This window comes from Indicator indicator, chromosome 1, assembly GCF_027791375.1.
Source record: "Indicator indicator isolate 239-I01 chromosome 1, UM_Iind_1.1, whole genome shotgun sequence".
Taxonomy (NCBI): domain Eukaryota; kingdom Metazoa; phylum Chordata; class Aves; order Piciformes; family Indicatoridae; genus Indicator; species Indicator indicator.
The window spans coordinates 80,675,143-80,701,068 of record NC_072010.1 but is presented as its reverse complement, the minus strand read 5'-3'; the positions used below and the strand labels follow the sequence as shown (position 1 = coordinate 80,701,068).

Here is a 25,926-nt window from a genome sequence, read left to right as displayed (position 1 = left end):
GCCATTAGGTACATCTACAAATCTTCATGACCTTTCAAAGATAAAAAATGTCATTACAGTGACATCAGCCAGCCCTCTGAGCACCTGGCTATTTCCTGAGACTTGCAGGGGTTGGAATTCATCAAAAGAAGACTTGTGACTCCATCCTTTTCCACTGCTAACAGATTCTCCTCTTCTTGAGGCACAAAGTCATCATCTTTTGGTAAAGATTAAGACAAAGAAAACATTGAGTACCTCAGACTTGTCTCTGCCTGTTGACAATAGGTCACTCGCTGTTTTCAGCAGAGGTCCTGCAACTTCCTTTTAGATTCTTCTGCTGCTAGTGTGGTGGTAGAAGCTGTTCTTGTTGTCTTTGACGTCCTTTGCTAGTTACACCAACAGCTGAGCTTTGGCTTTCCAAGTGCCATACCTGTATGCCCAGGGAATGTTTCTATACTCCCACTCTGTGTGCTAAGACTGAAGATATTTCAGAACAAAACAGATGACTGAAAAGCAGAAATTGTTAAATGCATTCATCTCTCAAAACATGTTGGAATTTTTATTGCATTATTAATCCACATAACTACCACTCCTTTTCAGAAATGCAGACTTGAAAAGCTGCAATCTTTCTCATTGCACTAAGTCAGCCCACTACTTCATAAGGCATGACAAGCAGTGAGATGGAATTAATAAATATTCTCACTGGATTTAAGCTTTCACTGTAAAAAATATGACAGTGCAAACAGTTTGGAAAACCTTTTCAACTCCAGCAGCCAGCACATTCACTGTCTATACTGCTACTCCAAGCTCCAGGAAGAACTGCCCAGTTCCTTGACTGCTGTTGGAATCTTATGGGCAGCAGTTACACAAACAGATTTGCTTCAGAAAAGAAGAGTTGATCACCAATGCCAGATCATCTAGTATTGTCTCACTGTTTCTCTGCTTATATGGCTACACTGCAGATAACATTTGGCTGGATGTTAATTCTAAGTCTTGGGGACTAAGACTATCTCTGTTCTGTGGTTGTACAGTGCCCACCAGAGCCCTGAAGCCTAGCTGCACGGGTGGTGCTGCCAGGTTGCACAACAATGTAGTTACTAGTGGTAATAACAGCGACATAAAATACAATCAGTACATGCTTATATTTCTGTTGTCCCTGAAAGATACAGACAGCAGCAAAGCCCGGCAGTGAAGCTATTTACATGAAGCATCTCTATGCATATGCTGCCTCTGTTCACTGAATGCAGCTGGGATGATTCTCCAGGTCTGTATCTCGTGAAACCTATTCTCCAGTTCTTTGTGAGGGCTCTCATGGAGAAAACTAGTAGGGCAATAGTAATATCTGGACTGAAGTAGGTAGAAATAAAAATGCTTTGCTCCCTCTTCATTTGAGAGTAGGCACTTGTAAGATGAAGCATGCCCATAATGTGGCACTTACCTGACTGCTTCTGTCTTCTTTCACAGGCTGTGTGGGCTTGCACTTGTAGACTTGCCTGCTGGCAGCTGAGTTTGCCCAAGAGGGGCAAATTCAATGCACCTTACCAAGAACAGCAAGAACCATTTCCATCAGATTTTGGAGGTAGGCATGATTATCCTCTGTTTCTCATGTGATCACAGCTCTGAATTTTCCCCTCCCCGTACCTTTTTTCCTCACGTTTTCCTGTCCCTTCATGTTCCAATGATATGTTTGTAGAGGATCAAAGTGAATACTTGGAGCCACACAACTGTGTTGTAGACATGTCCCTCTCAACAAAATTGCTAGCACAGAAACAAATTTGGATCATTGTTTTATGCTTCAGACCTTCTTTTTAGTCTCAAGCTTGAAATCTTACTGAAGCCATTAATGAGGAGGCAAAATGACATTTTAAACAGAAACAGCTGCAACCTTAACTGTGGAGGAGTTAGCAGGCTTTGGAATCAGGCAATAGAACATTTTATTAAAATAAAGGGGAAAGGCTCCTTTTCAGACAAAACAAATAAAACCCCAAAACAACAAACAACCCTAAAATAAACAAACACCCCCCCAAACAAATACAAACAAACAAAATCCAACAAAACACACAAACAAAAAGCAATTTGGAAACACAGAACACCTCCCTTTGAAAGCAGATGGGCTAGTGTGCCATTCTCCATGTGGGCTTGATCCACAGGTCTTTTCTAACCTTAACAGTTTCATGATTCTCGTTATGAACTTTACATTAAAGGCCACAAAGGAAACAACTATCTACTCCCTTTATTGCTGAAACTAGAAAATGCTGCCAAGGCACACTTACCTCCGCAGGCTCCAGGATGACTGAGAGGACAAGACAACCCTGCACTAAGGTTTGAGGAGAAAGTGAAGCCTGACGAGAAAAAACTCTTGTGTTGTGCTCAAGTGCTGTTTTTCAAACTATGAAGTGTTTTTCTGCAATACTTTTGGAAGACTGTAGAGATAGTAGTTTCTCAGGTCAAAAGAAGGATGGAACCAGAAATCTAATGATGATTTCATCTGAGATGGCTGATTTGAGACTTGCACTGGAGCTCTCATCTTGTCTCTCCCTAGGTGTCTTCCGCTCTCTCCACAAACCAGGATTTGGGTTTGCATGTTTTGCTTTTCCTCTTAAAAAATGTAAGGGCTGTATTCTTCACTGACAAAAGGGCAACAGATCTGAACTCACCCGTGAAGCTAATGGTTAGCTGCAGCCTAATAATGCTGAAACACTAAGTAAACGATGGTGTGGGGCCTCCAGAAAGAACCTGACATGCATCACTGTTGAACTGCTTCCAGTGAAGGGAGAACTCAAGTGTTCCCAGCTGGGAGAGGGGGACAGGAATCAGCTCCTGTGACTGAGGGACATTTTCCTCCACTCCAGATGGGAAAGGGGGTCACTGGCTGGCTGCCTGCCTTCATGGGGCTGTGTAGTAGTATTCCTCTGTGTGCATTCTGTTCCTGTGTGTCTTTGAAATTTTGGTTTTCCAAAGTTTGTTCCTATCTCCTAATACAAGTTTCCTCATCAATGCTTGGAGAGTGAGCAAAGTCAAGGAAGTTTAGCTATTTATCTTGAGGAGAGGCTTAGCTTCATTGGTTCCACTCCCTTGTTTTTTTTTTTCTGACACCATCATATACCTATCAGAGAATTAAAGGTGTTGTGTTATCCATGCTGTCTATGGGACTCAGATCCACATGGGGTCGTTCTGCAGAGGCTGTCAGGAACAACAGCGTGTGCACTCAAAGTAGGTGTTGTGGTTAAATATGTAAGACCATCTTCTCAGACTGGCACATCATGGAAAGAGACTTGGGCACAATATAGGTGAGCAGAACATAGTTGAGCTCCACTGCAGACTCGGTCTCAGTAGCATAACAGATGTGTATGTGCACTGTACATTGCAAGCACCCTGCCCATTCCTTTACGTTCATAAAATGGTCCAGGCCAGAAGGGACCTCCAAAGGTCATTTAGTCCAACTTCCCGCAGTCAGCAGGGACACCCTCAACGAGACCAGATTGCCCAGGGCCTCATCAACCCTTACCTTGAATATCTCCAGGGAAGGGGCCTCAACGACCTCCCTGGGCAACCTGTTCCTGTGTTCCACCACCCTCACAGTAAAGAATTTCTTCCTGATATTCAATCTAAATCTGCTTTTCTCCAGTTTGGAGCCATTGCCCCTCGTCCCTTCACTGCAGGCCTTGGTCAACAGTCTCTCTCCATCCTTCCTGTAGGCCCCCTTCAGGTACTGGAAGGCTGCTATTACGTCTCCCCAGAGCCTCCTCTTCTCCAGGCTGAACAACCCCAGCTCCCTCAGCCTGTTCTTGTAGCAGAGGTGCTCCAATCCCCTGATCACTTTTGTGGCCCTCCTCTAGACCCTTTCTATCAGGTCCACATCCATTCTATATTGAGGGTTCCAGACCTGGACACAGTACTCCAGGAGAGGTCTCACCGGAACAAAGTGGCAGAATCATCTGTCTGGATCTGTTGGCAACACATCTTTTGATGCAGCCCAAGATGTGATTGGCCTTCTGGGCTGCAAGTGCACCCTGTCTGCTTATGTCCTTTTCCACAGGGCTGCTTTCTATCACCTCATCCCCCAGTCTGCATTGATAGCCAGGATTCTTCTGGCCCAGGTGCAGAACCTTGCACTTGCTCTTCTTGAACTTCATGAGGTTCATGGGCCCACCCATGAGCTTGTCCAGCTCCCTCTGGATTGACATCCTGTCCCTCTGGTATATTAACAACACCACACAGCTTGGTGTCATCTGCAAATTTGCTGAAGGTGCATTCAATCTCACTGCCTGTCATTGATAAAAATATTAAAACAGTACAGATCCCAGTACAGACCCCTGAGGGACACCACTTGTGACTGCTCTCCATCTAGACTTCAAACCACTGAGCACCACCCTCTGGATATGGTCATCCAGCCAATTCCTTATCCACTGCACAGTCCACCCATCGAATCCGTATCTCTCCAACTTGGTGAGCAGGATGTTGTGTGGGACCGTGTCAAAGGCCTTGCAGATGTCCAGATCACATCCAGAGGTCGTTCCTTATCTACTGACATAGTCACTTTGTCATAGAAAGCCACAAGGTTAATCAGGCAGGACCTACCCCTAGTAAAGCCATGCTGGCTGTTCTGAATCACCTCCCTGTCCTCCATGTGCTTTAGTTCTCCCTGAAGGCATCCGTTACTCGCGAGGCGGTCGGGGAGCATACAGGGATCCCACAGCCGGCAGCCCAGCGCTCTCCAGCCGCTCACCGGAGAGACGTGGATACAGTGCTGGATTCAGCTTTCCCTGCTGTGCCTCCGGCACGATTGCACCGAAAAGCAACTGCCCCTCGCTGCTCGATCCCTCCCCGAAACGCGGTTGCAGTGCCAGTGCGGCCGCAGCGCCCTGTCGGGGCCGCCCGGGGCAGTGCCCGGGAGCCGCAGCCCCGGTGCCCTCGCAGCCCGACGAAGACGCCGGCCACTGCGCCCCCGACGTGGGAGCCCCGCAGAGACCAGCTCTCCCCAACTCGGCGGGCGGCAAGAGGGTCCTGCTACCCGCAGACCCGACGAGGTGGGGTGGGGGGAGCGACGAGCGGCTCCCGTGCGCATCGCAGCCGTGGGGGGAGTGACTCTGGCAGGCTGCATCAGCCGAGATAAAAGCTCTGCTGCTGCCTCCTTCCCTCCCCTTTTTTCTCGTAACTTTTTTTTTTTTTTTTCTCCCTCGCAGCAAAGTGACCGCAGCAGCGGCAGCTCCGGAGCAGCCCCAACGCCGGACGCCGCCATGAGCCCCTCGGTGCCACCGTCGGGTTGCGCCCCTGGGAGTTGAGCCCGGGAGAGGGGGACGCCCGGAGAGTCGCTCCCTTCTGTGCTGCCGTGGCTGGAGCCGGAGGCAGAGGCAACTAGAGCCCAGGACCCCTGGCCGTTCCCCGCCGTGCCTGGGGCAGCGGCCGCCGCGATGTCGGCACAGAGCCTGCTGAGCAGCGTCTTCTCCTGCTCCTCCCCGGCCGCCGCCGCCCCGAGCCTCTCCAAGCGGAGGCTCCGCCAGACGCGCAGCCTCGACCCCGCCATCATCGGCGGCTGCCGGGAGGACGGCGGAGACGCGGGCAGGGCGCCTCGGGCGCGGGCCGCCGGAAGTCCCCCTGGGGAGCGCCGCTCTCCTAGGGGCGCCCCGCCACCCCCTGGCGCCTCCTTCTCCACCCCCTGCACCCCGCTGGAGCGGTCGCCGCCGGGCAGTGCCCTTTTCGACGAGGAGAACCCCCGTGGGAAGCGGAGCCCTGGCTGCGAGCTTCCCTTCCTGGCGCGCACCCCGTCCGCCTCGGCTCTGAGCGGACCTGCCGGCCCCGGCAACAGCATATTCTCCTCGCCCCGGCGATGGCTGCAGCAGAGGAAGGGGCAGCCCTCGTCGCCCGGACCTCGCCCTGCCGCCTACGTCGTGTGGAAATCCGAGGTAAGCCCGCCCGCCTCCAGGGGACGGCGCGCCGCCTTCGCCTCCGACGTGCTCCGCCGCGCCCGTCCGCCCGTCTCAGGGGGATGGCTCCTCCGAGGCTGTGGGGAAGGGGCACCGGGCAGGGGAGGCTTCACGGGGCGATGTTGACCGTGGGAGAGACGGGCACCCCCTGCCGGCTGCGACTGCGGTGCCGTCGAGGCCGTCGTGGAAAACGGGCAGAAGCGTTAGGGCCGTGCGCGGAGGTCTGCGGCGTTGGTGGCGGTGGCGGCGATGTTTGATGTTTCCTGGAGAGGCGCCGTGTAATAGTTGTTCCGGGCGTGTAAAACCTTCCCCTCCCCGTTTCACACCTCATAAACTGAAATATGCGATGGCTTCTAACAAGATAGACAAATTATTTTTAATATGCACGCCCAGTGAGTCGTGATTTATTTGACCACGCACACGTGTCAAAACCACATGAGGAGCGATAGTAATCCAAGACAAATCCAGCTTCCCAATGCAAATATTTATTCGTTTTACTTGGATGTTGTGAATGTTGGGCTGCAGATACTGTATGATGTGGATGGATTGTATTCAGAGAACGTGGCATTGTTTCTTGATATCTATTGCTCCCCAAGTTGGTTATGGACAGTCCTTTGTAGCAGCAGAAGAAATTTCTTGTTTGAAGCAATTCCTTGTCTTGTGTGTGACTATGGGGTTTAGTAGTGCCTCCTGGAGCTTTTGGGTTCAGGTCAGAAGGCACCCTTCTCCTTTTATTTCCATTTTGCTTCAAGATATGTTTATTATACATAGCCAGTACTAATTAGCTGTATCAACAGAACAGCCCCATTGTTTTGGTAGGATGCAGAAGCCCTTGCAAAATTGTTACCCGACAATCAGGGATCCAAAGCCAAGTGAGACACCATGACGGCACAAGAATACCAAAGGCATTTTTTAAGGGCAAAGGCTGCTTCTCACCCTGAACGAGCCTTCACATCCTCTTGTTAGCTTGGGATATGAAAGCTGTCAACATCTGCTAGCTAGGATGAGGTGTCAGCGCTTGAGTGGTGACTTCAGGCATGAAGCTGGCCAATGTTGAAAGATGCAATGGACGTTTGTAGCAGTTTTTAGAAATGGATTATCATTAAGTCTTGTGATCAGGAGTTACACTTAGGAATATTTCATCTTGGTTCTTGAATGTTAAGATAGTTAAAAAGTCATAATTTCAAATAAGTTTGCAGTGTCAGTGACAAAATACTCCAGTGAGACAGTAATGACCTTTAGAATCTCACACTAATTAAGGGTAAGTTGTCTGCTTATCCAGTTACAATTTGATAAGGAACATCAAAAAGTATAAGAGATGTAAAAGCTCCTGTGTCGAGTTGCCTGACTGAGTCAAAGACTCAGAGCATGGTCTCTGATCTGCATATGTATGTGGCTTGCCTTATTTTCACTGAATCTATATGAAGATGTTGGACACTTGGGGTGTTTTGTTCAGATCTCTCTATCATCAAGCCATGCAGCACAGCACATCTTCAGACTGCAAATTAAAAAGTATTTTTTTTTATTCCTGATTTGTGTGTATCTGTCATTTTTAAATAGTCAAACCTGTAATGTATAGTTAATTTTGATTCAGTGCAGTTTCATGTGATGCTACTGTGCTGTTCTCTGACAAATTATTTGTACTTGGCATTTGAACCTGAGTAAATAACTTTCATACTTTTAAGAAGTGGGTGGTTACACAAAAGAAGTGTGCTCTTGTATTTTGGAGGCATTTTGCTTGTTGGTGAGGCCTGATTTTTACAGCAACTGAGACATAATGTGCCAGTGTAGTTGAAAAAAAGCCATCACCTTTAGATTTGGAGAAAAACCTCAGCACGTGATTCTTTCATAAGAGAAAAATTTTGGGATGGTCTTAGCCCAATGCCGTCAGGACAAGGGAATGTCCTCATCTTTGTGCCAGGTCCCCATGGGCTGGGCAGCTGGCTGGGCCACCCCTCTCCAAGAGCTCTCAGTTGGGCACTGGTGTCATAGAATCATTTAGGTTGTAAAAGATCTTTAATATTGAGTCCAATCATAAACTTAGTGCTGCCATGTCCACTACTAAATCACACATCTACATGTATTTTATACCTTCAGGGATGGGGACCTAACTTCCCTGGGAAGCCTGTTCCAATGCTTGACATAACCCTTTTGCAGAAGAAATTTTCCCAGATACCCAATCTAAACCTCCCCTGGTGCAACTTGACGCCATTTTCTCTTGTCCTATCATTTTTCACTTGGGAGAAGAGACTGACCCCCACCTTGCTCCAACCTTCTTTCAGAGATTTCTCAGTTGCAGAGACCAATGGACTCTCCCCCTCAGCTTCCTTTTCTCCAGGCTGAGGAACCCCAGTTCTGTTGTAATTGCAGTTGCTTGCCCTGCAGTCCTGGTGGTGGGACTGCAATATAGAAGCAAGGTGTATTCCACCTGAAGCTGGACTCCTGTGGAGGGTTAACACTATCACTGTGAATTTGTGGCATTGTATGTCAGTTGCCATGTAACCTGATACATTCTGGTTTCGGTTTCTATTTTCAAGATGTTCTGCAAATACTGACTTACAACTATCAGCAACCGCATGTATCAACGATTTAGAACTATATTTTAAAAAACAACTGCACATAGAATCATAGAATACCAGATTGGAAGAGTCCTCAGGGATCAACTTGTCCAGCCTTTCTTATCAAAGCTATGGTCTAGACCATGGCCCAGCACCCTGTCCAGCCAGATCTTGAAAGTGTTCAGTTTTAGGGGTTCTACCACTTCCTGGGGGAGATTACTCTAAAGGTGGATTGTTCTTATTGTGAAAAATTTTCCTCTTGTGTCCAGTTGGAATGTCCCCAGGAGTAACTTGTACCCATACATACGTAACTTGATAGTATTCCCCCTCTCTTTGCAGGCATGCATCCTGATGGTCCTTCAGTTTGGTTTTGCCATAAAATAGCATTGTTTATAAAGGATGTAGTTGTTTGCTTCCTATTTAGTCTTTAGCGGAAAAGAATTTGTTCAGTTTTTAGGAAGTGAAGTATTCTCTGTGTCTGGGACTTTGCTCTAGCTGTGACAAAGCAAGTATGCTTGAGGAGGTGAAAACCCCCCACATTGTATTGGGTGAGAAGAAAATAACTATCTATAATATTGTAACTTTAAAAGGTCCCATTGTCCAAATATTTCATTCTCAATAGGAAATCTGCAGTTCCCTTTTTTTTGTTATCTTAGAAATGATAGTGAGTTTACTGAGCTGTAAAAGGCAACTGAGTAAATGACTGCAAGCTGAAAATGAGCATGGAAGATTTTGGTTTGAGTACTTGAAGTTCCTATCCTATTGGCTGGGCAGTAAATGAAACATTCATTGCAAAACCCTGTTTGCTTTACCTTCATTCTAACACTTTCACTGCACTTTTTTTTTTATTTCTCTAAAGCAACAGAGTTATGCACTAAAAATAACATTTTAGGAGATAAATATGGGAATTATTTTATTCTCCATACCTTAATCTATGAAACAGTAAAGAGAATGGAAAATGCTGTGGAGATTTTCTCTGTAGAATGCCCCAAAATAATGCCCCTGCTTCCAAGCAGGACCTCCTTCACCTGTCTCAAGTGGTGTCTATGCTGTGATGCCTGAATAGATGTAGTGAAGTTTCAGTTTGCAAGATAAAGTCCATGAACTGTTTGAATCTCATTCTGTAGCAGCTCAGTGCTGCAGGGTTAGGAGCACCTGGCCCAGCTGTATCCAGGTTTTAAGTATGCACTTAGTGCTCCCTTACCAGCTGATCTCTATAAGGCCAAAATGGGTATTTATAATTGTAGCTCTTTGAGTTCAGCATTTTATGCCACAACTCTGTCTACTGGCCTATGGAGGGAAATATTGCTGCTCAGTTCACGTTATTCGTAAATATTTTTTTAAAGAATGCCAGAGTGCACAGGGGATTTCCAGTTTCAGCAGCAGGCCACATCTAAAGGCTTTATACAAAGAAGGTGTTAGACCTATCCTCTTGGATTCACAGCTTTTTGAATGTGAAGCATTATTTGACAGAAGTGTCTCTTACTCCCAGGTCATCTGGCTCTTCTTTATCAACAATTAATTTTATTCACAAGACTATTTTACAGCTGTAAAGATTATTTTTAGTAGAGCTTTACTTCACTGACAAGCATTCTTTCCACTTTCTATTATCTCCCCATGGATAAGCTGCTTAAATAAAAAGCCTGTTCCCTGATCTGTGGAAATCAGTGACGTTTCTAGTGGTTTCAGTAGGGCAAAGCCAACAGGTATTTTTAACATAGAAAAAAAGCATTCATCCTCAATTCCCATCAGATCTCAACTGCCCCTTTAAGTCATTTATCTGAAAGAAAATTCACTTCCACTTACAAAATTAAGTCTGTAATTATTATTTTGCTTTCATTGAGTGTTTCGTAAGGTTAACTGACTCTTTAAGTAAACTAAGTATCATGGAAAAAAGTGGTAAAAATATGTCGAGATACCTTAAGGCCTTGTTTCTGCCACCATTTAGTCATGTATTTGTTCTTAACCATGTGAGTAGTTGTATACAAGTGAAGAATGCAAGTATTTTACAGTGACTGACTGTGATATGTTTGCTAGGGGAAAAAGTCCAAAACAGCTTAAAATGGATAGATCTGTGTAAAGTCTCAGGTTGTGTTAATTCTTCTGCTTATTTTTCTGTCCTAAAGAAGGCAATGGAAAGTCACAGCATGTGTATAACAGACATGGCAAATCATGTCAATGTATCTGAATAATCTCTTTGTTATGATAAACACACTTACACTTATATGGCCTGATTCCTTTTCTATCATACTCCCTGTGTTACTGGCTAATTAAACCTTAACATCCTCAGCTAATGTGCATTTTTGGGGAAGAACTGTTTTTGCAGTAATGGTAGTAGCCTGCTTGTGTGTGTGGCTTACAGGGAAGCAGGAATCACCATTGTGAGTTTGGTACTTGCTCCTCTGTGCATTTGGGGTGCTATGAGTGGTTGGCACAGGCCCTTCTTCACTTTTTCTACCTCCTGGTGCAACCTGCAATCAACCTGCTTGCTTGCCTAGGGAGGCTTTTTGTTGAGCATAACGTGGCAAGGGGTTTCCCATGCTGTGAGAGGGAAGATCACCCTGGTTCCTTACCAGGTTTTAGGGGAGAATCCAGGAGCTGTCATTATGTCTCCTGAGCTTCTGATTGGCCAAGTTGGAGATGTTCAAAGAACATCATTAATTTAGCTGAATTATTTTATAACTTCTGTTTGAGTTTTACAGAGTTACAGATAGTTTAGGAAGTAGTGAACACTTGCACCACAAGTTTCAGCTGATAGGTGTTTTGAGAGGTCAGCCTCCATAAATTTACTTGCTTGATGTTTTAACAATTTAAATCCACTTGGAAGGCAGTCATGGATTTCTTCTTCCTATATCTCCTTGCTTGCCAAAGTTTGCACCTATTGGGAATGGCTAGCTTACTTCTAGCAGAAGCTTTTTTACAGCCAGTGTTTTTTTCAAAACCATGCTGATGGAAGGACATACATGAAAAATATTTTCAGACACGAAGGGTAAAGCAAAGTTCTTAAAAACTGAGCAAACTAAGAGGTCATGTTCCCACATGGAAGTGTTATCTTTGGGTGCTTCAAATGGGTATTTTAATTTGAGGTTAGTGAGACAACTTGTTTCTGAGAGAGAAAGGAATGATTGTATAATCAAGTTTGTAAGAGCAAAATGTCTTCATTATAAATTTAGACGAGGGAGAGCTTTTCTTTATTTTTCCTTCCTCTGTTCAACTTGTAAGCAGTGATTGATATATATTCTGAAAATTATAGGTTACCTACAGAAAAGAGAGAAAGGAGGCTGTTTTCTCCTTTGTTAGGATGCATGAAGAAAATGTATAATAGAAGTTCATATGCTGTATCACTTTCTAAAGATCTAGCATGAGATACATAAGTAAAGGCAATAGAATTGCAAGTGGTGGTGTGACACCGTGTTTAGCAAACCAGTGGTTGAGCTGAAGCTTTTGAGGTGTAAAACCAAAAGCTGCTGCACTTGTAACTCTACTGTACTGCTGAAGGCTGCAGCAGTTCTCATCATCTAAAGGTCAGTACTGCCCAATAAACTAATTTAGCACCATACATGCAAATATTTTAATGGCATACCTCTTCAACATTTAGTCTCTTATGACAATGTCATTTATTGCTCTGCAGTTGCCATAGTCTTACAGGCTTTATCTTCTCTGAGATTTTGGCCTCACGTCTTAGTTACTTCTGCCTTGGCCTGTGTTTATTGTGTGTCTTGTTATGATGAGATGCTCTAGAATTACTTTCCCAACAAATAGAATGTGTCCATCTTCAGGAAGGAATCACAGAGAATGTATTAAACTGCCATCATCACTAGCTGATCTTTTGCCTGTGATGATCTCTGAAGACATATAGCTGAAGTGTGAGCTCAGTCTGCTATATTTATCCTTAAGCACCTTGATTTCTAACCCAGACATTTTCTATATGGGTGGAAGAGAGATTTGAACACATTCCTGTGTAGCACTTCAATTAACTGTCCAGGAAGCATGTTTAAACAGTTTTTTGTCACCTTGTTTTTTGTTCTTCTTTCAAATATTTAAAAAACTGGAAACTCCCTCATGCCCAAAATTGCTGACTTGCATTTTTCCTTTGAAGAGGGCTTTTATTGAGATGTATGAAAAATGTGTTTTGGAAAGGTTTGTTTGTTTTTAAGTAAAAAAACTTGTGTAGTGATACTTAGCACTGATCTGTTCTGCTTTATTTTCTTCATATGACACCCTAAAACACTAAGGCACACCAATTAGTTTCAGACCAAGTCTGTCATATTCAATGCTGTAAGAGTTCTCTAACTGCAAAATTTGGTGGGCAGAAATGTTGTAGGGTCTTGTGTGAAGAGAAATGCCATTAAAAGTAACTAAATATATTTGACATTCCCAACTAAATTATGTCTGAAGACACTTGGTAACAATATGGGAATTAATAGCTAAGACAGACAGAATCTCCCTGCATTGTGTTGCTTACGTAATAGAAAAGGAACTTGTGAAAATAATAGAAATGAGACTGAAAAGTAATTTTAAGCAGCTTCTAAAATATCAGCAACCCACAATGCTGCCTTGACATCGTGATGGAGTTGTGTTGTGTTTAGCTTTGCAGACTCTTTTGTATGACAAGATCTTCAATTGTGACAATTTGCTGGTGGAGAACTTTTAAGGAGTTTCTCTTCACTCTTCTGCAGTGTTGTGGCTGTATAAGCATGCAAGTGTTAAGCATGTTTTTGGGGATTATTTTTTCCTTTGAGATGTAAATATCATAATGGAAACCAGCAAGGAACTCTGAGCAAGTAGGGCTGAACACTTACGATGGTATAGGAGTAACTGGATCAAAGCAGTAACTAGTGTCAGAGTTGCAATCTTAACGCAAAATGGCAATGAAAATGAAGGTTGTAATGGCAACACAACCTTAGTCTCATTAAACATGATATAATGGTGCTTGTATTTGATTTCCTGGCTGTGTGACATGGTATTTGAGAACCTAAGGGTCACTGGAATTAAGATGTTCTTAAAAGATAGCTTTTGTACATCTTGGGTTACGCTGGTGTTTAACTTAACTAAGTCTCTGGATAGTGGGACAAGAGGCCAAATAATCCATCCGGTTTATGGAAACTGGAAGGAGGGCAATAAGGAGATAAGGGCAAGATGCAGACTTCACTGGAGTTTGACATTACAACTCATCATCCAGTTTTGCACAGTATTGATTCTTCAGACTGCATTCTGACCGAGTACTCAAGTCAGTGCTTTACTTTTGGTGAGTGAATACTACCAGTCAAAACAGAGTATCAGGTAGGATAATCATCAAAACCTTTAGTTATTATTCAGTCCTAGGAATTTTGCTTACTTCACCTATCTTTAAAACTTTCGTAACTATTGTTTTGTGCAGATTTTCAAGATGTTTGGTCAAAATAATTTCTATTTCATCTGTTCTTATCCTGTAGCAATAATATATATCAAGAGAAATGTATGTACAGGGTTTTCCTAGATGTGTACAAACTGGCTATTTCAAGTTACATGTCTGTCCCACTCTGATTGTCAGCAAGGAGTTATTAATGCCTGGGAGAGTTAAGTGTGTTTTTAAAAGATTCGGTGAGCTTCCTGTGCTTGACACTTGCTACATTGTTGTACTAGAACCAGATGTTTAGTACCACATGTTCATGTTTTTGGAGCTAATTAGGTTAGGTACTGTGGCCCTGGCTCATAAAAACAAACATCAGTTTCCCACCCTAAAACTCTCATTCCTGGGTCATCATCCTCACAGTCCTACCTATGTGAAAAACTTGCATCAGCCTCCTAAGTTGTGAAACCAGAACTGTATTTTCAAGATCTTCTTAGTCAGTTTCTTCTGTATCCTCTGAAAGGAAAGATATTCTGATGTATTGTATCGGTGAGGACTCTGATAGTGTTGAAAAGCTGAAAAGACATTTTTGAGCATTGTATTTAGTGAGGGTGCACATGACTAAGGAGAATCTCTGTCTTTTGTTGGATGCAACGAGGAACATAGTGGTCAAGGATGAGGAAAAGGCTGAGGTACTCGATACCTTCTTTGCCTTAGTCTCTAGAGGTAAGACCAGTTGTTCACTGGATACTCAGCATGCTGAGCTGGAAGATAGGGATGGGGAGCTGAATGAAGCCCCTATAGTCCAGGAAGAGATGGTTAGTGACCTGCTACACCCTGTACACATAAGTCTATGGGGCTGGGTGGTGTACATCCCAGGGTACTAAGGGATTTGGCAAAAATGCTCATTACACCACCTTTCATCATTTACCAGCACTCCTGGTTAACCAAGGAGGTCCCAGCCAACTGGAGACTGGCAAACGTGACACCCCATCTATAAGAAGCGCCAGAAGGAGGATCTGATGAACTACAGACCTGTCAGTCTGACCTCAGTGCTGGGGAATGTCATGGTGCAGGTCATCTTGAGTGCCATTATGCAGCATGTGCAGGGCAACCAGATGTCCAGGCCTGGTCAGTATGAGTTCATGAAGGGCAGGTCCTGCTTGATGAACCTCATCTTGTATGACAAGGTGACCTGCTTTGTGGATGAGGGAAAGGCTGTGGATGCTGTTTACCTGGACTTTAGTTAGGCATTTGACAGTGCCTTCCACAGCATCCTCATGGAGAAACTGGCTGGTTATGGCATGGGTGGGTGGATGCTTTGCTAGGTAAAAACTGTCTGGATGGCCTGTCCCGAAGAGTGGTGGTGAATGGAGTTAAATCCTGCTGGTACCTGGTCACAAGGTGTGTTCCCTAGGGTTCGGTTTTGGGGCCAGTTCTCTTAATATCTTTATCGATGATGTGGATGAGAGGATTGAGTCAACTTTCAGTAAGTTTGCAGATGACACCAAGTGGGGAGGGAGTGTTTATCTGTTTGAGGGTAGGGAGGCTCTGCAGAGGGACCTGGACAGGCTGAAGCCATGGGCCAAGGTCAACTGTGTGAGATTTAACAAAGCCAAGTGTTGGGTTCTGCTTTGGGTCACAACAACCAAACACAAAGCTACAGGCCTGGGGGAGAATGTCTGGAAAGTTGCCCATCAAAGTTGCTGCTGGTTGACAGCTGGCTGAACATGAGCCAGCAGTGTACTCAGGTGGCCAAGAAGGCAAATAACATCCTGGCCTGTATCAGGAATAGTGGGGCCAGCAGGAGTAAGGAAGTGATTGTCTCCCTGTACTCAGCACTGATGAGGTCACATGTTGAGTACTGTGTTCTGTTTTCAGCTGCTCACCACAAGGAAGACATTGAGTTAGTTGCTGGAGTGGTTCAGAGAAGGGCAATGAAGCTGCAGAAGGATGTGGAGAGCAGGTCTTATGAGGAACAGCTTAAGGAACTGGGATTGTTTTGTCTGGAGAGAAGGAGACTGAGGGGAGATACTACTGCTCTCTACAACTACTTGAGGTTGTAGGGAGTTGGGCGTTGGTCTCTTCTCCCTAGTAACAAGTGAAAAGATGAGAGGAAGTAGCCTTAAGTTGTGCCAGGGGAGGTTTAGATTGTAAATTAGAAAAACATCTTCAGTGAAAAGTTGATCAAACTCTGAAATAGGTTCCCCAGGGAGGCGGTTGAATCACCATCCCCGGAGGTGTTTCAATAACACAGAGGTGTGGTGCTAAAGGACATGGTTTAGCACCAGACTTGGTAAGATTAGATAATGGTTGGACTCAAGGATCTTAGAAGCCTTTTTCAACCAAAACAATTCAATGATTCTGTGATTCTAAATATTAATGAGTCTTTTAGTTCTCATAAATGGTTTGTCTCATAAATGGAGAAAATGGTCTTCAACAAAGTATAAAGTGTGACAGAGACTGTGCTAATAAATGAAAGATTAATTTTTTTTTTGTCTGATTAAGATCACTTTTGCACTACCTCAGGATTATGCTTCTACAAAGGACTGGCTGGATTCCTGGATTTGATTTCCCGTGATGAGACTGTACCTCCACCGAAGAAACATAACCGATGTTGTCCAAGGAAGACTTAATACAATTTTTCTATTGCTATTTTCAAGTTTTAGTCTCTTTATCCTTTTATTTTCTGCCCCTGAAGTAATATGGCAAGGTAGTTTTTCAGCACTGTCTTTCTTTTTTTTCTCTAAATTTCAGTTGGATTTTCAGTAATTTCAGTTGAATTGCACCCTACTGAGAGTAATGTGGTGGGAAACCAGTTGGCAGTAGTCTGTTCAGTTTTCATTTGCCTCTCTCTGTAAAAGTTTAAAAATACTTCTCGTACAGGAAATGTTTTTCATTCTGTTATGTCTTTTGCTTCCTGTAGGAGGTATTTCTTTTAATTTACTGAATAAACCTTTCTAAATTGTATTCCCATAAGAGTTTAGGCACAATAGAGTCTTTGGGCAAACTGCTCAGGAGATCTCACCATCTTGTGTTATTAGAAGATATGCAATTGTTTCTTTATACAGTCTGTCAAGCTCTGATGCTTACATGAAATGGGAAAATTTAAAGCAAAGAGCATGGATTAAGGCATCTGCTATAACTGCTCAAATTTTATTATTTTGATCACATGTATCTCAGATTTATCCTTCTTAAATCCTAAAGAAATCTCTCTTCTCTTTCACCCACTCCTCAATTGTAAAAGGGTTATGGGCAATATTTTTATCTCAACCTTATTACCAGAATTTCTTTTGTAAATGTATGTGTATGCAGGAAGGCTAGATCCTGTTTGGAAGTCAGGTATTTTGTTTAGCTGTTAATTTAATGTGGATGACACTGCAGACTATTATTTGAAAGGAGTGGTGGGGGAAAAGAGACTGAAATAGATTGCATTTTCATGCTCCAAAATAAGACCCTATCTGCTTTGTCATAAATTAGAACAATATGGTTGAGTTGTCTTGTGGCTATTTCATAACATTCCTGCTGACAAAATAATGGTGTGCTTTGTGCTCATTGTTCTACTCCTGTTTCTCAAGCATGCGTTCTTGACTCTGCATTTAGTGACAGCTCTTGTAGCAGTGTGCCATGGGGACACATCTCACAGGTCTTTAGAAGGGGACAGCATATTTGCAAATGATGCACAAAGTGGACTTTGTCAGAGATTGGGTACCAACCCATAGCCAGCTGAGAGAATCAGGTGGCCAAATTACTTACTTAAACACAGTTAGAAGTTATACTTTCTGCAGGCATCACGTGCCTTAGTTCTATATTCACTAAAGGAACGTGATATAACTGGCAGCCAATCTGTGTGGAGCATTTTAAAGCAACTTTTTACTAGACTGCTTAGTTAGATTTACATTAGTAAATTTGCATATTTGAAAACGCTTTGGTCCAAAATGCTTCTTAATCTTTTCTCTGCTTGAAGTCTAAGTGCTTACCATTTTTATGCTCTTTTGTCTTGGTTTAAGGAGCAAGACAGACGCTCCTTAACCCTTCTCAAAGAAGTTAAAGAAAAGTGCTCCATACCAGATTGGAAAGTATTTAAATGGAAGTATTAATGTAGTACAAAGCATATAAAATACACAAAAATACGTAGTCCACCTCAGCCATGGTTCTCAAAAAAACTACTTAGGCCAAAACTTTCCACAAGCCTCCTCCAAACCAGGCCAAACCCCAGGTGTCAAATGCTCCCTCCCCAGTACCTTCCTGCCCCTCCCAATAGACCTGACATGGCAGCTTAGCCAAGCCAGGCCTCAAACCTCCTCCGCACAGAGGCAGCCGCCCGTGCGTGTCCCTGGGTGCAGAGAGGGAGGAAAAAGGGAATGGGCAAACAGAAATGCCTGTTTTTATAGAAATACAGGGCTTATGGGAATGAAATAACAAAAGATTGCACTTTCGGCTCTACCTCCTGGACCTATCTAGCCTCTGGAGGCCTGCACTCTATGGTTTAAGACATCCCAGTGCCTTAAACCCATGCCATCTGTCAAGGCTCAGATGGAACCTTTCTGTTTTGTAATCCTCTCCTCAACCGAGGCAGAGTGAGTGTGACGAATAAGCATACTTGTCTTTCATGGAGCGAACTATGAAACAGAGCCTCCTGCCTGTTTTTTAGCCCAAATGGAGACAAATTCACCACCTCACATGGATCAGAGTTAAGCAGATAAGTGGTGGAGTGGTGGAAATTGCATAATATGGAAGTCGGGATGCCTGCATACAACCAGTTAAGGGAAGTAACTTGGCCCCATGAGTCTACGTCTGGGCTCTTTTGTGCATGGGAGACATTGACATACTGGAGCAAGTGGATTGGAGGGCTGTCTAGACAGCTAGGGGATGAGAGTGTTGAATGCACAGGGAAAGGCTGAGATTTGTTTCAGCCTGGAGAAGAATAAGGGGGGATGTAATTCCACTTTTAGAACTAGCATGGGAACTAAGAAGATGGAGCTGGATGTTGTCGGCATTGCGTAATGACAGTGAGAAGTTGCAGCAAGGAAGAAAAGAACATTCACAGCAGGAGTGGTTAAGTATTGAAACAGGTTGCCCAGAGAGGATCTGGAATCTCTGTCCTTGGAAATTTTCAATCCTTGAGAGGGAATGGTCCCCAAGAACGCAATCAGATTTCGAATCTGGCCCTACTTTGAGCAGGAGATTGGACCAGAGATGACCTACGGAAGTTCCTCCTGAGCTATTTTTTTCTGTGATTCTGTTACTCAGAGCATTGTTTCTTTCCACAGTAAGATGTAAACTCTGCTGTCTTCCCTGTATGCTACAACATACCTTTGGTGGGACAGAAATTGCTGGATTACTACAGAAAGTATAATGCTCTCTGGCATCAACATTTGAAGCAGGCCTGGAGAAAGAGTGATTTCTTTCATTGCATTGTTCTCCAAAGCTACTACTCAGTGAGGCACATGCCCTACCATTATGCTGAAGCTACCCTGTTTTTGTCTCACAAAAAAAGCTAGTGTGTTTTTTTAAAAAAATGCCAGTAAATTAAAAAAAAAAAAAAACAACAACCAAACCCTTCTCAAATTCAGGTGCTTGGCAGAGACAGCTTGATGGTTCTCTATCAGAATTTCAGCACAAATTTGGCAGGGAAGTTTCACTAACTGCTCGCCAGGTAGGTTTCCTGCCTGTAACTAAGCCTGCTTATGTATTCCAGCATTAGGGAACCCAACGTCTACAAGGTATTTACCTTCAGGAAAGTGTGCTCTGAAGTTGAGATCCATCTGCTTTTCAAGTTTAAAAGTTTTCAAGTTTAAAAATGTGGAACATTTGGCAAAACTGTAATCTTTTCCTGCCCCATTTTATGCCCTGTGCTCATGACAGGACATACGATGTGCTACCTAACACTTCAATTCAATGGCTGTAGTAAAATGATGGCACCAGAAGCATTCCAGTGAGTTTAGCTTTTCTAACTTTCTTTTTTTTGTCACCTTCCTGGGTGTATCAGAAAAGTAAAAATAATCTGGGAGAGAAGGAAGAAAGTTGAAGAGGTATGCAAGAAGGAAAGGAAATCTCCTGCTGAGCTTTGAGCTGGGAGTTGCATCAGATATACAGAAAAAAATAGGTGATAGGTGTGGCAGTAGGACAGTTAAGGTTTTGCCTATATTGTCTTACACAGCAACAGTTTAACCTGATACTGACCTTACAACGTAGGAGCTTAAGGGTACAGTTATGTAAGTGGGATCAGTCAAAGCTAAACTAAACTGGAATAGGCAGTTGGGGACATTCAGCCTGGAAAAAGCCGGTACCAAATTGGCTTGCTGAACTATTTGCTTCCATGCTGAAATTTAAAAGGAGAATGGGTCATAATTTTCTGCTGTTTACAATGCAGTAGTGAACTTCTCTGAGCTTCTGGAGTATGTTGGTCAACATCTGATCTGTATCTCTTCTCCTTGCCCTTGAGACATGATTTTGGCAAGTCTTTGTTCAGCTGGCAGAAGGTTTGTCAGGCACGTGCAGCCTTCAGCACTGAGTATGAAATTAGACTGACAGAAGGATCTCGCCCACAATAAACAAATATTTGATTGCTCAGAGTCATAACCTTTTGCAGTCTTGATAAGTATTTTTTTACTTGAATGGAAAAGAAAATAAAAATAAGGTGACTGTGGATTACAGCTGCATGGTTCAAATAAAAGGAGATAAGGAATGGGAAAAGACTGAAACAGAATATGAAATTAGTAGCTAAGTAAAATATCATTAGGGCTGGAAAACAAGATTGCTACTGAAGTGCCACCACCACTGGGAAGAGGAGACCTTTCTGACTTCTGCTTGGGCATCCCTGCTCCACTTCACTCGTCGTGTGAAGTTCTGGTTTCCTCCTGGGAGCGGTGCACCCAAGATGCTGCTTTGTGGCTGCTCTGCGCTTCATGGCCTGCTGTACTACTTAGTCCTCAGAGAAGATCCCACTGCCAGTGTCGTTTGGTAAGATGAAAGGTGGGTGTTAGACCCATAGGTGTGTGATCCCTGCTGGCTGCTGTGGTGTGTAGTTCTCTCACTCCCTGAGTAGCTCTCACCATTATCTTTATCAATGAGATTTTCAGAAGTTCCTGACTCACTTTTGAAGATGAACATCAAGTTTCTAGGTAGTCAGTTTTTGAAATCTTGTTCTGTATCAATATCCTTACTTTCTGTTATAGTAGTGAGATCTTCCTTCCTTTATTCTTCCTTCCCAGATGAAGAGGTTTGTAATGCTGAGGTCTTCCACACAACTGAATGCCAATTTTTAGCAGTAGAGGGGTTTTATGTCTTGCCCATATGTCTTCTTGAGCTGTTTCTCATTTCAGTAGTGCTTTCAACATGGCTCTCTAAATATTGTTCATGTTTTGTTTGTGCTTGTTTTGTGGTGATTATTATGTACCATAGCCCAACTTGCTATATTGTATTTGCCTTCTACTATCATTTGTTACTTTCAGCTTGTCATAACATATCTGCCTGTTTTTAGAAAGATGTCTTGAGGCCGTATTAGTGAAATTCCAAATCTGTGTAATTTCTTTAATCCAGTAGCATCCAGCAGCATCCAGCTTGTACAGTCAGATGGTAAGTGGAATCTGTGATTGCTGCAGTGTGGGATCGTGACAGAATTAAAAGATAAAATCTGCTGTTCTTTGGCAACTCTTTCTGTCCCTGTGATAGCTGGCCTGGAAGGGACCCCCTGGGAGCTATGCTGCAGTGCTGGATTTGTCAATCATAGCTTCCTCTCTGAGAGCCTTCTCGAAAGAAAGCTTCGTGGTGTTTGAATACTGAGTTTGAGTGCTTGGTTGTTTGCAGGTATCTCTAACAAACTGTCTGGAACCTGGATATTGTCTTGCTTTCTACAGAGGGAATCCTTCTTGTAACCTGAAGGATCCTGCTGCTGAAGGCTGCAGCCCCAGCAGCGCCAGCATGGTGCCACTGCAGGAAGAGTGGGTAAAGATAACAGGACATGATGCATATCGTTTGTGCCACAAATGCAGCTTTTACTCTGTGCCTTATGAATCCCAGTGAGTAGAGTAGAGAATGGAAATGTGGTGGCTACATAGTTTTATATCAACTCAGGTGGTAGGGCACCTTTCCTAAGCACTTTGAGCTCATGGAGACCCTTCTGGACCAAGTTCAACTACCTGAACTTAGCATTCAGCAAGAGATTTAGCCATAGACCTTTTTTTGAGCTGAAGATTGCAGGCTTAAGATGTCACTTGAATTACAGTTGAACAGAATGAGATTCCTGCAGTGAATTACTTATTTCTGGCTTCCTTACAGTTCTTTGAAATATACTCCTTTGGTTGAGATAAAGGCATTTAATAACTGTATTGCTGGCTCCTTTAGTTAAAACAGACTCAAAGCATTTTTAGGAAAGCAGGAGTTCTTCTTGTACTGGATATAACTTAGATGGAATGGAAGCTAAGGGAAAAGGAGAAATAGGGTTGGCAACATCTGGGGCAAATAAAAGCAAAGCTGGAAGGGAACAGCTAGTTGGGATGTTCCCAAGGAGTGTGTGGTGGTTTCCCATAGAAGATGGATAGCAGTGGGAGCTGCAGAGGGGCTTGCTTGCTGACCCCTCTTGAAAGAAAATCTAAGGCTGTGGAGGCTGAAAGCAGAAAAGCAAAGGGGAGTTTGCTTGATATGTTCCTTGGAGCCAGCAATAAATGGCCGGAGGAACAAGGGAATGCATTTCCTTCCAGGCTTGAGGGCTTGGTATGATGGTGCAGCAGAAGCAGCAGCTGAGCTGTCAAGGACAGTCAACAAGCAGCATGTGGGGAAGGTAATGGGACCTCCCATCAAGTCCAAAGTTTGGGGTTTTTTTTTTGTTATTTTGGTTATTTTGTAATCTAGCCTTTGCACACAAAGAGATTGAGAAGCCCTGCTGGAAACAGCAAGGAAGATTTGGGAAGGACTGGGATGGCTGACCAGAAATCTGGTGACCACTGAGCAAAAGGGAAATGGAATTGGGGTAGCCAGATGCATTCAAAGTACCATATATGTTTTGGGCTAAGTGGTTGAGTTGCTGAGGCTTGTTTTAGTAGCAAAGATTGTTTTGTGCAGTGGTAAAATGCAAGCCTTAACAATGCCTGGAACTGAACTCCTGAGGAGGGAAATTGTGAATTGCATCTCTACATTATTACTTTCTGTGAGGAGTAGTTGCCCAGGAGAGCTAGACTGGAGCTGTTTGATGGGAGGAAGAGGAAAAGTTAAGGAGAACAATAAGGGAGAGGAAACTACGGGTGCTTCAGGATGGTTGGTTATGTGAACTGCAGGGAAATTATTTAATTTTTGTGACAAGATGTTTTGCCTGTAAATGTATTGAATACACATATTGCTTCTGTCTTTCTAAATGTGCAAATAAAGTTTGCTATTTTTTTTCCTTTTGCATGGAAAATATTCTTTGTATCTGGATCTTTCTCTTCCATGAAGCACTGCCATGTAGAAAAATGGTAGTTTAACCATTTCACAACAATCTAAGTACATTTAGAGTCTAAGTTACTAAAAACCCATATGTTACTTATGCAAAAGTTCAAGTTACAATGCCCAGAAAAAGAAAATAATGTAAAATGTACCATTTTTTAGTAATGTACAGCTCTCTGTGATAAATCAAGATTTTATTGTCTATCTCTTTCTTTGTTCTCTCAGGAAACATCTCCCAGCTATGAGATGTGGTTTCCTGGGCATGGGATACTGCAAAGCAGGGTGAGTGAAGGTCATAATGGGTGGAGCTGAGGCAACTCAAGTGTGTTTGAACGCTCAGTGTGGTGAATCAGTGAGCTTCAGAGTTGTGTATGCTACCACACCAAGGACTGCTGTGCTTGATTCAGATGATATTGGTGTCCATGCCTAATTCTTCCAGATGCTTTTTACTAAGGAGCTTGCAGACAAGGAGCAACTGTGAGATCAAATAGTTAGAGGTCACCTGCCTCCAGAGAGAACTTCAAAGCGAGGAACTGGTGATGTGTGGTCAAGTGGTGCAACTGTGAGTGTTGGGGCTGTTCAGCCTGGAGAAAAGGTGGCTCAGGGGAGACCTTACAGCAGCCTTCCAGCACCTGAAAAGGGCCTGCAAGAAAGCCAGGAAGGGACTTTTTACAAGGGCTTGTAGTGATAGGAAGAGAGGGAGTAAATTGAAGCTTGAGGAGGGTAGATGTAGACTGGATATTAGGAAGTAATTTTTGACAGTAAGACTGGTGAGACACTGTAACAGATTGTGCAGGGAGGTCATGGATGTCTCTTCCTGAAGGTGTTCAAGGCCAGATTGAATGAAGCCATGAGCAACCTGGTTTAGTGGAGGGTGTTCCTGCCCATAGCAGGGGGATTGAAACTAGATGATCTTTAAGGTCACTTCCAACCCAAACCATTCTATGAATCTATGACCATCAGTGTGCAGAAAAGACACTGAATTTGTAAGAAATTAAGATTTGCTATTTCCCCTCATGCTTTGTATTGGAATAAATCTGAAATTTTTCTCTTTCTAGTTTTGCTTTTGTTCTCCCCAACTTTTTAGAAAATATTTGAACTAAAAGAACTGAGGCAGTGCTTGAGACCATTGAGTGAGAAATCAATTTACTGAGCTTGGAAAAGGATCATTTGCAGACCTTATTGCAGGGGCTAAGAAAGCTTTTTGCCCTTTTTGTCTTCCTCCCCTGGTACTATGGATTTGGGCTACATCCACTCTCTAGGAATATATTTACATAGCATGCATAATTCAGATGCTTCTTAGTGTATCTTGTGACTTCCTCACAAAGAGTGGGGCAGAAGTAGTGGGCAGACAATCACTTGGTCTTTAGGAGCTGCCTGAGAGTGGCTTATTGAAGCACTGGGAAGGAACAAGGTTTGAAAAATCAGAGCTGCAGATGAGCCTGTGAATTTGATGTCTAGTCCACGTAGGAGCACGGAAAGCCCCTGCTATGAGGGCTATGTCTCTGTGCCACATGGCCCTGCTGAGTAGGGCAATGAGGTGGGGTGGAATTTGGCAAGTGATGCTAGGTGTTTTCTTCACTGGGAGAAGAGGATGCAGCATTAGTTATTTCTGGAAACTACACAGCCTACATAAATTATATTTAGCTGTGAGATAACTGTTCTAAAGTGGGATTATGCCCAAATTAGGGATGAGACAGTAAAGCAAAGTGATAAGAGTATCTGTAGCATCTTCCCTGACTGTAGGGGGTTGAGAGACAGAAATGGGCATGTGACAGCGTGAAAATCCACACAGAATCCAGAGGATTCATGTGGGCATCCCTCCACCACTAGTTGCCTTGCGTTGCAGAGTTGATTTTTACATTACCATAGTGTCTCGGTATCCTACTTGTGAGTGAAGACATCACTGTACAAGATTGTTGTATAAACACAAGAGACACTTTCTTCCAGAAGTTTTACAGAAGAGACAGCAGACAAACTCATTTGTACTAGGAATTGTACAGAGACTGTTTTGTGATAATTAATGGCCTCAGCAAACAAATGTTTTGCCCACGGTAACCTTTAGAGAGTCTTAAGACATGGGAATAATAAGTTAGTAATGCAGATATTATTTGTAATTTTTTCTCAAGAATGAGGGGAGAAGAAGTGAGCTTCCCAGTGCACAAAACTGAGTGGCAGAGACATGGCATGGTGGAATGAACATAGACAGTAGCTGAGGATTATAAAGAGGATGTGACTAGTCAGAGGGGATATTTTTAACCTTTGTTGCAATAACAGACCAAGATGGAATGGAAGGTACATAGAAACAGGTGAGATGACCAAAGCCAAGTAGTCTCTGTAGAGCATTCTGGATGGATGTAAAAAGAGAAGAATTGAGTTGGAAATGCGAGGAAGGAGAATGCCATAGCCACTGAGAAGGTAGGAGTCTGTATAGGATTTCTAGCTGAGTTTTGGGTTGAAAAGGCTGTGTATTGGCAATTTGTGTGTAAATATAACTTCTTTTAGCTCCTGGCCGAGAAGTAGGTGATAGATGGAATGCTGCAACCTTTGTTGTCTTTTTGCTTCCGTTTTCACAGGCATCAGGTTTTGCCCCTGTCTTGGAGTATGTCCTGATGCACCGTGCAGGATGCTGTAAAAATCTCTGGTCTAAGATGAGAATCTGACATGGTGTAGGGCTGCTGCACGAGATCTGCTGAGGTCCCAA

The 25,926-nt window shown here is 43.5% G+C and overlaps 1 protein-coding gene across 1 annotated transcript in view; it reads left to right on the top strand.

The window, feature by feature from the left end:
- The first annotated feature begins 5,393 nt into the window (after positions 1-5,393).
- Positions 5,394-25,926, top strand: part of ARHGAP6 (Rho GTPase activating protein 6) — a 348,654-nt gene continuing 328,121 nt past the window's right edge. Inside the window, exon 1 of the mRNA XM_054384079.1 lies at positions 5,394-5,885. Coding sequence (XP_054240054.1) covers positions 5,394-5,885 — 492 coding nt within the window. The remainder of the gene's footprint in view (positions 5,886-25,926) is intronic.